The sequence below is a fragment of the Lissotriton vulgaris genome, chromosome 4_1 (genome assembly GCF_964263255.1).
Source record: "Lissotriton vulgaris chromosome 4_1, aLisVul1.2, whole genome shotgun sequence".
Lineage (NCBI taxonomy): Eukaryota > Metazoa > Chordata > Amphibia > Caudata > Salamandridae > Lissotriton > Lissotriton vulgaris.
The window spans coordinates 762,995,392-763,011,934 of NC_141691.1; the positions used below are offsets into that span (position 1 = coordinate 762,995,392).

Consider the following 16,543-nt stretch of genomic DNA (forward strand, 5'->3'; position numbering starts at 1 on the left):
TTGGAATGGGATCAACAAACTTTTCCTACATTTGGTTATGTAGAGTTTACCTTTTCACTTCTTGAGGGCCTTTGGGTGTATCAGAGATCATTTTACATAGGACCTACTCATGCTTGAAACAGTGGAACCAACATGTGGCGTGATTTAAACACTGTGGTTGTGCGTGTATTTTTGGAGAAATATTTTTGGTGAACAAATGGCTTGGGCAGATCTCCAGATCCACTTCAAATTGAGCAGAAAAAGAGGAACTGACATCAGCACCTAGTTGTGATGCCTACATGAGAGTCCATGTTGTAAGCTCCGGAGGCAGGATGAAGTCATAACTGAGGCCTATAGCACCACCTCTCAGCATGCAAGAAATATTGTGTTTCCTGTTCCAGTCTAGCACCTGGAAGGAATTTACAAGGTGAGGAATCTACAGATAGAATTATCTATCAGAAATAATTTGTTCAGGTATATATATTTGAATTTGCATTCGGTAGCAGTTACTCCTGAAAGGACAACCATACAACACTAAATAGCATGGACATGCATCAACACAATACAACCCATGCCTTGCTCCAACAAAATCCCTGGGATGTCAGCATTTAACAATGATTAATAACAGTCAAATGTTGCATTGCAAAGGGTTTCCCAATATTTTTGTTAAAGATTTACGTGATGCCAATGACTATATTACAAATTTCATTTTGACTAGATGGTATGTCCTAGCAGTCCAAGACAAAACCCACCAATCAGTCAGGAGTAAAACATAATATTTTCTGGAATGGAAGTAAGCATGTTTATGGCATTTTTCCTTTCACGGAGAGCAGAATCGGCCACAGAACAGGAGGTTGCGTGTCTTATTATGTCTGATGAAAAACAGGAAAGGATGATCTACCATTAATCTTTTCACAATGATTAGACATTCCACCATCATGAAAGCTGCAGTTGCAGCAGCAGCTTCTGTGCCTTCCTCGTTCACATCCACAAATGCCTTGTGAACCACCTTGGACAGGACCAGATCATTGCTCTCAGACATTCCAGAGAAATCAGAATTGATCACATCAAATGCATCCCTCATTCCCAAACTTTTGAGGGATGATTTCAGATCATAATTCTCCTCCAGCTTAAATCGGGGTAGATATAGCTCCACCTCATCAGTCTTCATCATTTCTGGGTTTGTCCAATCTGCAAATTTCTTATAGGTAAGTTGTTGTTCAAGCTGAAAAAAAGACAAGAACTGATTTGAAAAGAGAGCATAAATTGCTTAGTCAAACACATTCTACTGATTTTAACAACTTTATACTTTTCTAAATGCCAACATTTTCAATAATATGTAGACTCAGAAATGCAAAAGTTCTAACTTTGTAATACAGCTGTGTGAGCTACAAAATCCCTTAAAATGACAAAAAGCAGTATGAGATAGGCTGAGACAATTTAAGTCAGAACTACCTAGATTAGCAAAAGCTTCCACAAGATTAGAACAGATTGAAAACATGATTTATTTAAATATGTCACATAGGTAGCAGCCAGAATTTACCAGAAACAAATACTCTTATATGTGTTCCTCAAAAAATACAACAGGCACTGATTGCCTTGAGAAAATATGAAGCGTCCAAAATTTCCTCAAACTAGTGCAAACTGTATTGCAAGACGACACATTTATATCAAAATGTGTATTATCTTCTAAGCCTTCCAGGCCTAAGCTTCTACTTCTATCATACACTGTCTCAGATGATACAATTGTTGTCTTTTTTCATTCTTCCACAGCCAACCTACAAGAGGCACCAACATTCATCAAAAACATAATTAGTTGCCACAGCTTCGCAATATACTTGGCCAAGCTATACCACTCTCTTCCAGAAGCTATCCAACATGAATCTACCATCCTTTAATTTAGATGTTCTGTCAAAACCTGGCTGCGTCTTTTTTTTTTTTGCAAGCTTGTCTATCATCTCAAATACTGCTAGCACTGCCTGCTCTTACATGTCTAGCAGCAAGAAACCAGGGGTTAACATATACTTTAAATGACAAAATAATATGCCCTTAACAAGGACTAGTTAATCAGGGTTGCTAGTTTTATGGTTTTACTTATCGATGGTGTGGGATGGGATCCACAAAACTAGTATCTACAGGTCCGGCTTTAGCGATGTTGGCCCCGGGTGCGCTAATCTTTGGTGGCGATTCCCAATGACCTCTTTCTCCAATGATTCCCTCGCAACCACCCTTAGCAGTGCTCGTCATCTCTCCATAGCCCCTCTCTTATATGTATATTATTTGTATCCTAAAGAAAGCTCAATTCAAACAAGTGCTGGTGGCTTTGCTATTTTTAAAACTGGCACTATACACTTTTACGTTGTTTTGTATTACCTATTTTTTAAGGGCTGCTTTTAGATTAAGGACCACAAGGGGCAGCGGTGGATTATAGACCCCCTGCTTGCTATCCTGTTATATTGTTTGAATAATGGTTCCTGAGTCTTATATTTTTAGCTTTGATGTCTATGTCTATAGGCTCAAACCGAGTTTTTAAAAAATGAATCAGATTACCGAGGGATAGCCCATATGTGATGTATACATATTTATCTATTTATTGTATTGGTAGGGATGTATAATCCTACATCGCGCACCAACACATTGCGGGATTTAACACCGCAGCTAAGACATCGCACAGGGCAACACTTCGCCCTCTGTTATATCGCACGCCGTTACAACGCGAATGCGTGCATTCCTATGTAGTGTAGTTCCTATATTCCCAATAGGCTCTGCGCATTGGAATAACATAAACGGTAGTTTAGACGTAGGACTGAGGTCGACTAGGTCTCTACTGAATATGTTAGACTTAATTAGGTATGCCAACTAGCTCAGAGGTCACTAGAAACTTTCTCGAATAAAAAGGAAGGTGTTAACTTTCCTGATTAGACAAGAAGGGATTAGACAACCGCATAAACATGACAACTTTGCTCCCTCCAGAATAAGGAGTATATCTCCAGAGTTGTGTGAAAACAATAGATAGCTATTTCACTCAGTCAATCGTGCATGCTTAGTTTCACCTGAGAGCAGAGAAATAGAGAGACGGGCGTTTTCAATAAAAGTTGGTATTTATTGAGCAGTCTTCTTTCTCATGCAAGAGAAGTGAATTGCCACAATTGCAATACTTGTCATAAAGTAAGGTGCGTACAGTAAAAGGAGTATTATGAAATAATACTGTAAAAGCATTTATATGGTTTCTGAGCCATATGATACTTAAAACGGATAAAATATATACAGTTACATACAATGATAAAAGTTGACTAAACGTACTCAACTGGTGCTTCTAAAATACGCCTACCTAACCTAAGCCTAGTACGTGGGAAGTAGTAAATGAGCTGCAGTTTAAGTTAAGTTAGTTTTGCCAGGGATCTGAACCATGAATTCTCTAAGGATCTAATCGTACCTTGGTGTTAGAATGAAGGAGGTCTTGTATCTCTTTCTCAGGACTCGATCTCCCAGCAACCCGTTAGGGTGACTGGAAACACTGGAGCTGGATTTCTCGGCAAGAGAAAAGCGAGCATCTCTCTCAGTGCGTCAAATGGGAGGGTTCGCTTTCTTTGGCACTCGCATCAGCTGGGCTTTGGGTAAGTAGATAGCCGCTCAGCTCCAAACCACTGTGTGTTGCTTAAGGCAAATGCTGGTATATTTAAACCTGGAAGGTGCCGTGTTTGACGTAAGGTTGGACATAAGATGTCACTAAGAACTGGCAGTTCTTTCAGGACTCTCAGGAGTTCTAGGACAAATCAAAACAAAAGCAGGGGGAATTCCCGGGCTGCTGGAGGTTTGGTTTGTTTAAAGAACGCTTTGTACTTTCTAGGAGTCTAGGGAAGTAGCCTTGCCATATTTGGACTGCATTGGCTATGACTAAATATGGATATGATTCTTATGCCTTTATAAGGATATGATTTGTTATAACCACATAAGGGCATAAATCAGGAATATTTAATTAGGGTCCTAGATACGTTCACAACACCTATAGGCAAGGCTGCAATATCGTAGGCACCTATCTCGCATGTCACCACAACGCGTGCTTTGCATTCTCGTAGTTCTGGGGGCGAGGTCGAAGTAAACTGCACGAGGAGAGTTCCTGCCAGAAACCCCGCTCTGAAAGTTCCTGACAGACACCGGTTTTATCGTGTGCTCTAAAGTGCGGGCCATGCCCCCTATACATTAGATTGTATCCAATTAATTTACTAACATATTTTACTTCCAAAGTGCGATAATTGTCCTGTCTGAATTAGTACCGCTAGGCACACAGCTCCATATTTCAGAGGACAAGAGTATTTGATGTAAATGAGCGTGGGTGTGTGAGAGAGGAATGGAGGAGTGGGCGCAGGAGCCTCACGTAAAGATGTTATCCATGGACAGCTTGTGATTCATTTCAATTCACTGATCTTTCCTGCCTCCTCATTATTTTTGATGTACATTCCTTTCCATGGGAGGAGCGCTTGAACACTGCAGGGCCATCTGAGAGCCAATAGCTGCAGCTGTGTCAAATCAGATTCTGTGGTTTTAAAACACGGCCCTCTAAAAGCTAATTAAATCAATCCGTTTTGCCTTCCTGATCCCCGACGAAGTGATGCACTTTGTTAGGGCGCACCGCGCACAGAGTTAACATGATCTGTGCTGCACAAGGCGGCCGTCAGACCACATCCTCCCCCCTTTGGTGTGGCCCTGCAGTTCATACACCATGTTGTGAAAACATCTATTTATTTCTCAAGAATTCCACACCAAAATCGTTGTTGGAGTCGCCTTCATCTATTTATTTGCTTTTTATATTCACACCAAAGTCATGATTCACACGTTGTTGGAGTCGCCTTCATCTATTTATTTGCTTGTTATTTTCACCAAAGTCGTGTATTTTCACCACCCACCGATCCATCCTGCATCCATCATTCATGCATCTATCCACCCATCATGCATCCACCCATCATGCATGCATCCATCCATGCATCCATCCACCCATCCATCCTGCATCCATACATCATTCATGCATCCACCCACCCACTCACCCATCCATCATGCATCCACCCATCATGCATGCATCCATCCATACATCATTCATGCATCCACCCATCCATCCACACACCCATCCATCCTGCATCCACCCATCCATCCTGCCTCCACCCATCATTCATGCATCCACCCACCCACCCATCCATCCTCCATCCATCATTCATGCATCCATCCACCCATCCATCCATTCACCCATCCATCCTGCATCCATCATTCATGCATATATCCACCCAAAATGCATCCACCGATCATGCATGCATCCATCAAACCCATCCATCCACCCACCCACCCATCCATCCTGCATCCATACATCATTCATGCATCCACCCATCCATCCATCCACTCACCCATCCATCATGCATTCACCCATCATGCATGCATCCATGCATACATCATTCATAAATCCACCCATCCATCCACCCACCCATCCTGCATCCACCCATCATGCATGCACCCATCCATACATCCACCCAACAATTATTCATCCATCATGCATCCATCCATCATTCATGCATCCTGCATCCATACATCATTCATGCATCCATCCACCCATCCATCCACCCATCCATCATCCATCCATCCATCCTTCATGCATTCATCCACCCATCATGCATGCACCCATCCATGCATCTGCCCTTCCACCCACCCACCCAACAATCATTCATGTACCCATCCACCCACCCTGCATCCATCCATCATTCATGTTTTTTATGACCATATAACTTGCACACAGCTTGTCAGTTTTCAATACCAGCACTAAAGATACATGATTCATATTAATTGTTTGTAAAACATCTATTTATTTGACTCCAATTCTACATCTTAGTCGGAACATCATTATTTTTTTAAAGCATCTATTTATTTCACACCAAAGTCATGTTTAAATTTGTATGGGTTGATAGGAGGCTCAAACCTGCTTTACCAGCACCAAAGTCAGCCGCGCTAGCCGTCAGACCACATCCTCTTCCCTTTGGTGTGGCCCTGCAGTTTATACACCATGTTGTGAAAACATCTATTTATTTCTCAAGAATTCCACACCAAAGTCATTGTTGGAGTCGCCTTCATCTATTTATTTGCTTGTTATGTTCACCAAAGTCATGCAGTTTATACACCATGTTGTGAAAACATCAATTTATTTCTCAAGAATTCCACACCAAAGTCGGAACTAAAGTCGGCTGTCATCCAAACATATATTCACACATTGTTGAAGTCGCCTTCATCAATTTATTTGCTTTTTATATTCACACCAAAGTCATGTGTACATTTTTACAATCTCACATCTATTGAAGTCGCCTTGTGTTGTGGAGCCCTGGCATTGCTAGCGATGTAATCACTAGCGATGTATCTGTGAATGCGATGTACTAGCATGCGTACGGCTAGCATGCGTTGTGGAGCCCGGCGCGATGTAATAGTTGCGTTGGCATGGCTTCGCGATGTGATGCATTCGTTGCAACGGGTGTTTCCGATTGGTAGTATGCTGAACCGGTCTGCTAAATTGCTGTTTTTTTAAACTTGCACCTGTAACTGAGGTTCTTTGGTTTCTGACTTTGTCCCGTATTTAGCCGCCATTTTGTGTCTCATCGCCATTTTATGTTGCCCTCACTCAGAAAGCACGGCAAACAGAGTGTTTTTGCTTTTATCAGCTGCTACGTGTCCCTTCTGTTAAAGAGTAACTCCCTGCCCTTGTTTACAAAACCGATGTCAGGGTCTGGCCAAGTTAACTAGTCCATGTCTGGGTTGATTGATCCTTGTTTCGATTGACTATTTGGCTTCTCCTAGTCTTTACTTACATTATCTTATCCGACTGGCCTTCGCTATTCTCTCCTTGTATTCTCTTGTTACACAATTATCCTTTGAGGCACACAAATACGTCCTGCCACCTGCAAATTGGATTGTCGGTACTAGCACTGATTAATTTGTTGGGAGCGGTAACCCACAGGGTTTGAGAGAGGGGCGTATTTAGGACACCTGATAGCTTGTTTTCTAACTTTTCCTATTGGCTTGCTTTGTATGCATTGGGATTATATGTCGTGAATATGTGTACTATAAGAGATTGTGCGCCACGGATTGAAGTGGCAGTCCCCTTAGAATATACACTCTGTATGTACTTCTAGGACAACTGTGCTTAGCTGCAGCTAATAAACCTGGTTTTCTAAGCCCAACAGAGTGTCTCGTGTCTCTGTTCGACAAGGCAGGTGAACTCGGGGATTTAAGGCGTGCCCTGCGCCGCCAGGCCCATAAGGCCCGGTTCTCCAACTGGCGCCCCACGTGGGGCAGCTTCAGAGGTAGCGGTTCAGCCCGAGGGTCGTGAGAAGCCTCGCAAGAAAATTCTGGAGGATTTGCGAACCAGGTCAAGCGACCCCTGTATGTCGAAGTGGACCGAAGGTCTTTTGCAGCGTGGCTGCTCCTTTCCGACGGCTGCTGATGACTGCTGCCCTGACTGCCGCCCTGCCTTGGACCCTCTGGTGATGACTGGTGTCGCGAGACGTTAGACGGACCTCTGTTGGCGTGAGAAGACCACTTAGTTAAGTTTTTGTGGGTAGCGCCCACTTCTTTGTTTTGGTTTTGGTTTCGTTATTCGACCATTGCAATAGCCGAAGCCAAGGGGTGAGTACGTTTCTGCTGTGTTCTTTGCTTTAACCCCCTTGAAGTTGGTAAACGGGCCAGTGAATTTAAGATGCCTGGTCTTAGCAAATTTAGGAAGTTTTGTTGTTTTGGTTATAATAGGGATTCCCAGCTCGAGGACTCATGTCCGAGTCCTCAGGTTGGAACTCCCACTTATGAGCTGTATTCTAAACATGGTGTTGGCCCCATTGCCTTTAATGAGGCATGGATCCGATACACTAAGAAAGATGGTGTTTTGCAGTGGCCACAAAATGGTTGCTTTGAGCCCGATATATTAGATAATTTGGAAGCAATTTTGTTCAAAAGAAAAGCCCGGCCGGCAATGTTTGACTCTTTCCGCCTTTGGCGTAAAGAAGCCAAACAGAGAGAAATTAAGCAGACTAAAAGAGATAGGAAAGCGAGAGAAATGACGATCATGCAGGCTGCTTAGCAGGTTAAGGACAATGAGACTGATCGAGCGATTGACGTCTCAGACAGACAACATCGTATGGCAATAGATAGATGTTACCCTGTGTTGCCTACTTCTCCACAGAGTAAGGATCTTGACGAAGATCCCTTAATGTCCCATTTGTTGAGATTACCCCCACCTTATCAGAATTGGATCCTGTGGAGGACCTCTCATTATCTACCTTGGCAGGGTGTTCTTTTCTAACTGTACCCCCACCTTATGTACCAGGTGCTAATGCACCCTTATTGTTGCCACTTGCCTAGCAACTTGTTGTTCAGCCAGCTGGTCCGGCTCCTCCACAATTGTCCCTTCCTGCATTGTCACCTGTACTTCCTTTGCCACTAACTTCTGCACTTCAGTCTCCTTCATCTTCTGTTCCTCTTGTCAAGGCTAGTTCTTCTCTTCCTTTGCTTAATACCGCGTCTCCAGTTTTATTGTCTGCTTCTTCCCCAACTCGCAATCGGTTGGTTGATACTGTTTCTGGTCTTTTCTCTCCCCTCTTTGGGCCTTTTAATAGGACTCCTGTTTTTTCTCGAAGGCAATCCTGTAGTCAAATCCCAGATTCTGACGAACGAGTTGCGTTGGACTCTCTTGCTCACAAATGGATCATGAGTGCTCCACAGTATAGTGTACCTGATATTCTGAGTACCTTTCTCCAGTGGAATGCGCCCACGCAGAGATATGTTTTTAATGTCATGGGTGACACTCTTGTTAAAGGATGGGAGAATGTGGAGTTGGATTTAACTCCTCAGGGTCTGTTAGATATACAGGATAAGTTTGACGAGAGGTAATGTAAACGCACCGATCCTTCTCAGCCTCCTGTATATCGTTTTGTCATTGATCTTCGGGAGGTCAACAAGATTGTTGTCCCCCAGTTTCCTGTTGTCCCAGATATCACTGCCTTGCTTACTATGGTACCCGCTTCGGCGGCATGGTTCTCGGTTATTGATCTCAAAAATGCCTTCTTCTGTATTCCTATTGCTGAGGAAAGTAGGGATATTTTTGGCTTCTCTCTCGGAGGCTGAAATTTTCGATTTAAACGTGCACCTCAAGGCTATTGTGAGAGCCCCTCCATTTACAGTCAGGCTTTGAAATCTCAGCTCAATGCTTTCATTTTACCCCCAGGTGCCACTCTTATTCAGTATGTGGACGATTTGTTAGTAGCTGCTGATTCAGAGGATGTTTGTAAGAATGTGACTGTTTCACTGTTGCGTCATTTGTCTGACCTGCATCACAAGGTGTCACCATCTAAGTTGCAATATTGTCGCCAAGAGGTTACCTATTTAGGTCATCTCTTGTCGAAGGAGGGAAGACGATTGACCCCAGAAAGAATTCAAGCAATTGCGCAAAAATCTGTGCCATCCACACAAAGAGAGGTGCGTACCTTTCTAGGCATTACCTCTTATTGTAGATAGTGGATTCCAAATTTTTCTTTGTTGGCTAAACCTCTGCTGGCACTTACTCTGAAAGATACACCCCAACCTCTTCCCTGGACTGAATGTCAGAAGAGCCTTGTGTTCTGCTCCTGTGTTAGGTACTCCAGATTACGGTAAGCCTTTCACACTTTATGTTCACGAAAGGGAAGGTTGTGCGTTGTCAGTTTTAACGCAACAATTTGGAGACAAACAACGGCCATGTGCCTATTTTTCGGCAACGTTGGATCTAGTAGCCAAGGTATTGCCTAGTTGTCTCAGAGTTACAGCAGCAGCAGCGATCTCCATGCGCCAAACTGCTGGATTGGTACTAGACAACACTCTTGTTTTTATAATACCACATGCAGTGGATACTCTTTTGAACAGAACAAAAACACAACACCTTACGAGTGCTCGCTTGTCTGGATATGAGCTGACACTCTTGGCTAGCCATATACACATCAAGCGGTGTAATACTTTGAATCCAGCAACATTGCTGCCCATTCTGGAAGAGAAAAACACTCAAGAACAGCATGATTGTTTTCTCCGAACAGAGGAGGAAACAAAAGGCAGAATAGACTTAAAAGACACACCACTTGTGGACCCTGATGGGATCCTATGGGTAGATGGGTCTTTTTTCAAACTTCCGAATGGCGAGACGACTGCAGCTTATGCTGTTACCACCTTGTATACCGTAGTGGAGACAGCACGCATTTCACAGAATTCAGCCCAAGCAGCTGAATTAATTGCCCTGACGAGAGCGTGTGTGTTGGCTAAGGGAAAGAGAGTGAATGTTTACACTGATAGCCAATATGCCTTTGGCATGGCTCATAGCTTTGGTCGTTTGTGGAAGGAAAGAGGATTCATTACTTCCCATGGGACTAAAATACAGCATGGTCAGTTGGTAACTGACCTTCTCGAGTCACTTACTTTGCCTACACAAATAGCAATAGTCAAGTGTAGTGCTCGTAAGAAGATCACTGATGATGTGGGTCGCGGGAATGCTTTTGCAGATGAGGTAGCGAAAGAAACGGCGAGAGATGCTACGAGTCGCATGTGTGTTACGGGCCCTGCAAGATGGGTTAGAGAGGGAGGAATGTGTGAGGACCCAATAGAAAGTGTGAGAACGATTCAAGAAGAGGCTACTGAGAAAGAACTGAGTAAGTGGAAAGAAAGCACAGGAATGTTGGACGCGACAGGGTGTTGAACGGAATTGTCAGAACATCAGCGTTGGCTGTTACCAGATGCCTACGTACTGCCTGTAGTTACTATGGCGCATGGTCCAGCCCACATTAGTGCAAAAGGGATATATAAACTTCTGGCTCCAGTATGGCAGAATGAAGGAATCCCTAAATGTGCGGAAAATGTAGTGAAGCATTGCATTGTTTGTTTAATGCATAATCCAGGAAAGGGAACCCCACCTCCAGCAGGTCATTTTGCTCCCCCTACGTATCCTTTTGAGGTAATACAAATCGATTATTTTCATATGGACCGCTGTAATAATTTAAAGTATGTTCTGGTGGTGGTGTGCGCCTTTTCCAGATGGTTAGAGGCCTACCCCCTAAAGGACAATACTGCTTTGTCTACTGCCTAAGTCCTTTTGAAGGAGTTTTTCCTGAGGTTTGGTTTGCTGCGCATTCTCTGGAGTGACAATGGAAGTGAATATGTAGGCCAAATTATGCAGAAAGTGTGTACGGGTCTTGGTATTAGGCAGAAATTCAATGCGGCAAACCACCCTCAGTCAGCAGGTTTGGTAGAGTGCTAGAATAGCACTCTCAAGCTTAAATTGGCAAAGATTCAAGCCAGCACGGGTCTTGCTTGGCCTGAAGCTTTGCCTTTGGCACTTCTATCCACCAGAACTACTGTACATTCTCGTTTAGGACTCAGCCCATATGAGGTCGTTTTTGGGAGCCCAGCCAATGTCTGGGGAGTCCCTCGACCTAAAAAGTATTCTGACATCCCATACCAAATGTTGATTGACTACTTGCATGACCTCACCACTAAATTACGTGTTCTTCATCAACAGCTTCAGAACGCTTTGCCAGAGGCCTCTGCAGATCCAGGACACTCTATCCAACCCGGTGACTGGGTCTGTCTGAAGAATTTCCAGTGGAAAAAGAATCTGGAACCTCGTTGGGGCCCGCCTCGGCAAGTCTTGTTAGCAACACGTACAGCAGTAAAGGTCGTCGGGAAGAAGAACTAGGTCCATGGCGTTCATTGTAAAATGGTACCTTTGCCTTTGCCTTTTGATCAGTGGGTTCGTAAGGGTATGAGTGACAGTGAAGGCGAAAGGGTCCCTCAATTTGTACCTTTCAGTAGTGCACGCCTGGATCGAACGAACTCTGAGAAAGAAGACGATGACGTTTCGCAAGAATCTGACCCATCACATCTGCGATTGAACACAGTAAATCCAGAGACTTTGTTTCAAGAGCAAACAATCCCTAATAAGACTCTGTACACTTTAAGATCGAGACTAACGAAGGACAATTGAATTTTTCTTTTTTCTGATTACGTTTTTTGAGAGATATTTCTTTTTTCCACTATCCATCAAGTTGCAGGGTCACGGTAAAAGTCTTAATCTGTGACCTGAGTAGTGACAGTAGGTCTGCAGGACTTGCAGTGTCATAGGACGGCTATTAATCACAGCTAAGTGATCTAGTAAGATTGCCGAGAGCAACGCTTTAGAGAATGGATATTAAAGTGGAAAGCAATGATAAGAATGTAAAAATGAAAAGTAAATATAAGAAATTATTGGTTAGTCCGTGTGGCATAACCTTGTGTATTTTAATGTGTTAATGTATTTTATTGGCTTGTGTAAGTTGGGTTGTTTACACTATACAGGAAGCACCTGTTCCATCTTCTGTTTCCTTGTCTTTTCCTAATACTGCCTCCCCACATCGGTTTCATACACTCCCAGAACGTGAGCAAATTAGGAGGACGGAATACTTCAATATTTCATTTATTCAGTTATTGCATCAGCATTTACTGGTAATGAACACCACTGATTGTTGGGTCTGTGGGCTCATGCCCCATAACACAGAGAGAGGGATGCCATATTTAGTCCTTCCGTTTTCCTATGAAGGCTCCGCTTGGGCCTATTTGGCCATGTTTTCTAATGTTTATCAGAACCAACTACGGTATCCTCCTGGTAGTCCATATGGTGGTGGAGCAGATTTTAGTCACATTTCTTTGATAAAGGGAATAGTGGCCATGGCTAGAATTTCTGACATTAGTAAGATTCCCGTTGATGAGAAACGTGCATATGATGGCTGGAATGTGACTCGTAATGTCACTAGCCTTACAGATAAAGCTAGACAAAAGAGATCCCAACCAATTTGGACTGTACCTCATTGAGGTAATTTCTGTTTGCAGATCAATGGCCAAAATGTTAAAAATCCACAGGAGAAGAGTGTCTGTTCCCATACGCACATTTATTCACCTCAGATTTCTTCACCGTTAGTGCCATCACAAGGCACATATTTTGTCTGTTATGATAGAGCCTATACATGGCTTCCTACCTATTTTTCAGGCACTTGCTATGTGCATTTTCTTCTTCCTCCAACATATACTGCTCCTTCAGGTTATCATAGGAAAAGATATGGCAGAGGAGTTATTGATTCTAAGAACACAGCAGGACCAGAAGGAGGTGATTTCATCAAAGGGTTGCTTCCTTTTTGGGGCCCAATGGCCAACAGCAGAGACATCAGACAGCTAGTTCGTGTTGTTGAGGCTACCATAAATGTAACTTCTGGAGCCTTGAGTAATCTGACAGCCAAACTTCAGGCGGATCGCCTTATGACTTTGCAGAACCGGATGGTTCTAGACATTGTCCTTGCAGATCGTGGAGGAGTCTGTAAATTGATCGGGTCTAGTTGTTGCATTTACATTCCTGATAATGCCCCTACAGTATACCAAGCCATCACTAAGTTACATATAATTTCCGAGTCTATACATCAGGACATAGGAGATTGGTCTGTGATAGGATGGTTTTGGGGACTATTGTCCACTTGGGCATGGAAGATACTAACGTTCCTTGGAATGGTTTTGGCCATCATTTTCTCTTGTTGTCTTTGTATACAGTGTGGCCCTGCCATCTGTGGTCTTTGTGCCACCATGTGTGTCCCAAGGCCTGTGTCACAGAAAACAGAGAACATTAAAATGATGTTGCAGCAACAGCTCGATGACCTCATCGCCATAGACATCAACCCAGACTAACTTGAGTCCTTTGTGTTTTGCCTGAGTAATGGCAAAAGGAGGGTCTGAGGTTCTTTGGTTTCTGACTTCATCCCGTATTTAGCCGCCATTTTGTGTCTCGTCGCCATTTTGTGTTGCCCTCACTCGGGCAGCATGGCGAACAGAGTGTTTTTGCTTTTCTCAGCTGCTATGTGTCCCTTCTGTTAAAGAGTAACTCCCTGACCTTGTTTACGAAACCGATGTCAGGGTCTGGCCGAGTTCGCTAATCCATGTCTGGGTTGATTGATCCTTGTTTCGACTGACTATTTGACTTCTCCTATTCTTTCAGTACATTATCTTATCAGACTGGCCTTCGCTATTCTCTCCTTGTATTCTCTTGTTACACAACTATCCTTTGAGGCACACAAATACGTCCTGCCACCTGCAAATTGGATTGTCGGTACTAGCACTAATTAATTTGTTGGAAGGGGCGTATTTAGGACACCTGATAGCTTGTTTTCCAACTTTTCCTATTGGCTTGCTTTGTATGCATTGGGAGTATATGTCGTAAATATGTGTACTATAAGAGATTGTGCACCACGGATTGAAGTGGCAGTCTCCTCAGAATATACACTCTGTATGTACTTCTAGGACAAATGTGCTTAGCTGCAGCTAATAAACCTGGTTTTCTACGCCCAACAGAGTGTCTCGTGTCTCTGTTCGACATGGCAGGTGAACTCGGGGATTTAAGGCGTGCCCTGCGCTGCCAGGCCCATAAGGCCCGGTTCTCCATAACATTCTTCTGTTTTTTAATATGTTGTCTCTTTTATGGTATTTTCACGTGCCTAATAAAGATTGTTAATAATAATAATAATGTATATTTTTTGTTTAATAGCACTACTCATACCAGTGTACAGTGTTAGAGCACTTTACTTCACACACACACATTTTACAGAGGCAATGAATCATATGTGTGTAAATCATTGTATAGGAAATGTTACATAAGACAATGAGAGAAAGAAAGTGTAGGAATCACACGTCATCTATAATAGCAGGCAGTATATTTTAAGGGTGCTTGGTCTAGATAAGAACACATTCAGGATTTAAAATTTAGCACAGGGGTTGAGGTTGGCTTTAATAAGAGTTTACTATTACCCAAGGGAACCCTTTTTAGCAACATTAGGACAATGAACGACTAGGGGGAAAAACAATGTTTAACCTATACTTTGCAGTTTGTATGCAGCTGTTTGAGCACAGATCTTAGTTTACTGTTCTATATTAGGATTATAATTTATGAACTACAAGTAACAAAAAGGTCCCTGTGACAAATCCCTGATATATCTGGCAGAACAACTGGGGGCCAAAATAATGGCTTACGCCGACGATACCCAACTTTTGTTCACCTGGTCAAAAGACAATCTGGATACGTCGGCGGTCCGACTTTGCCTCTCATCGGTTTTTCGCCCAGTTTAAATGTAATGAAGACAAGTCCGAGGTTCTTTTTTATGGTTCCTTTCTGGTTAAATTCAGAGACCTCCTATGGCCACGAGACCTGCCATGTCCTAAATCCATGGTTGGACCAGCAAAGAACCTGGGGGTCTGGTTGGTAATGACCTCAAGTTCGAGGATCATATTAAAAAACTTACGGGAGTATGTTTGCCACTCTCAAAGCCTTACGTAGGTTTTTCCCACACCTTCCGAGAGAGGCTAAAGAGACGGTGTTGCGTGCCCTAATACTATCCAGGCTTGATTACCCGAACGGCCTGTTTAGCGGCCTACCGGCATATTTGATTCAACGACTCCAGGTCATCCAAAATGTGGTTGCAAGACTCCTGTTCAATTTGCCCAGGAGATCCAGCGTCCGCCCCTACCTACGCAGCCTCCATTGGCTTCCGGTTACCCACCGGATTAGGTTTAAAGCACTGGTTCTCTCTTTCCGTGCGACCCATCAGATTGGTCCTGTGTACTTGAGGAAAAGGTTTGCCTTGTATGTCCCGAATCGCTGCCTACGCTCGGCTAATCAGTGTCAAATGATTGTGCCTAGATTCAAGTACTCCCGACTAGGAGGCCAGTCCATTTCGGTTAGGGTCTCTATGGCCTGGAATGCTCTCCCTTTCCATCTTAGGGCTGCCCCGACCATCTCTGCCTTTAAGAAGGGGCTGAAAACTCATCTGTTTAATATTACCCTATGATTGACAAACTCTCCCTCGTCCTCTGAACAATCTCACCTTCCACGCCAGGATACTTTCTTAGTAATAGAGCGCGTTATAAAAGTCTTTATAACATAACATAACAACATAAAGGCAGAAAACAACTGAGCTATCCACATAAAATACAGTTCTGTGATGTGCATAGTACATGTTCTTTGCAGCAGGCATACTTACCCCTTGTGCGGCTTTATGTATGAGTCAAAACTTCCACTGGATAAAACTCTGATCTATCCCCAGCAGGACCATTAATCGCCAGAGTTATCTTGACACTTATTGTTGCCTGAAAATTGCTGGACACACAACAAATCTGCAGCAGGTACCTTTAACCCCTTGGGCACGGCCGCGATTCTGCGCCTGTGCGGCGTTTTCTGTAGTGGGCAGGTTCATGTTGGCCCCCAGCCGTCATCAGCACACGCCCACCGTAATGCATGACGGCTCGGGCCATCATCAGCATCAAATGGGTTAAACCTATCAAAGATTTCAAAACATAGCACTCCCCAAGCTTTGCGCACAGTGAGATGGCATTGGTTGCACCGCTCGGAGTATCTACTAATCTATGGCAGAGAAATACGTCAAAACACAAATGTCTTTCAGCAAGTTGCACAGTAATACATGTTTTGTAAAACAGTATGCATGGGTCTCATAAA

At 43.4% G+C, this 16,543-nt stretch overlaps 1 protein-coding gene across 1 annotated transcript in view; it reads right to left on the reverse strand.

Annotated features, from left to right (window-relative positions):
• Positions 1–614: 614 nt before the first annotated feature.
• Positions 615–16,543, reverse strand: part of LOC147722553 (serpin B6-like) — a 65,551-nt gene continuing 49,622 nt past the window's right edge. The window contains exon 2 of the mRNA XM_086965085.1: positions 615–1,204. Coding sequence (XP_086821211.1) covers positions 800–1,204 — 405 coding nt within the window. The 3' untranslated portion in view covers positions 615–799. The remainder of the gene's footprint in view (positions 1,205–16,543) is intronic.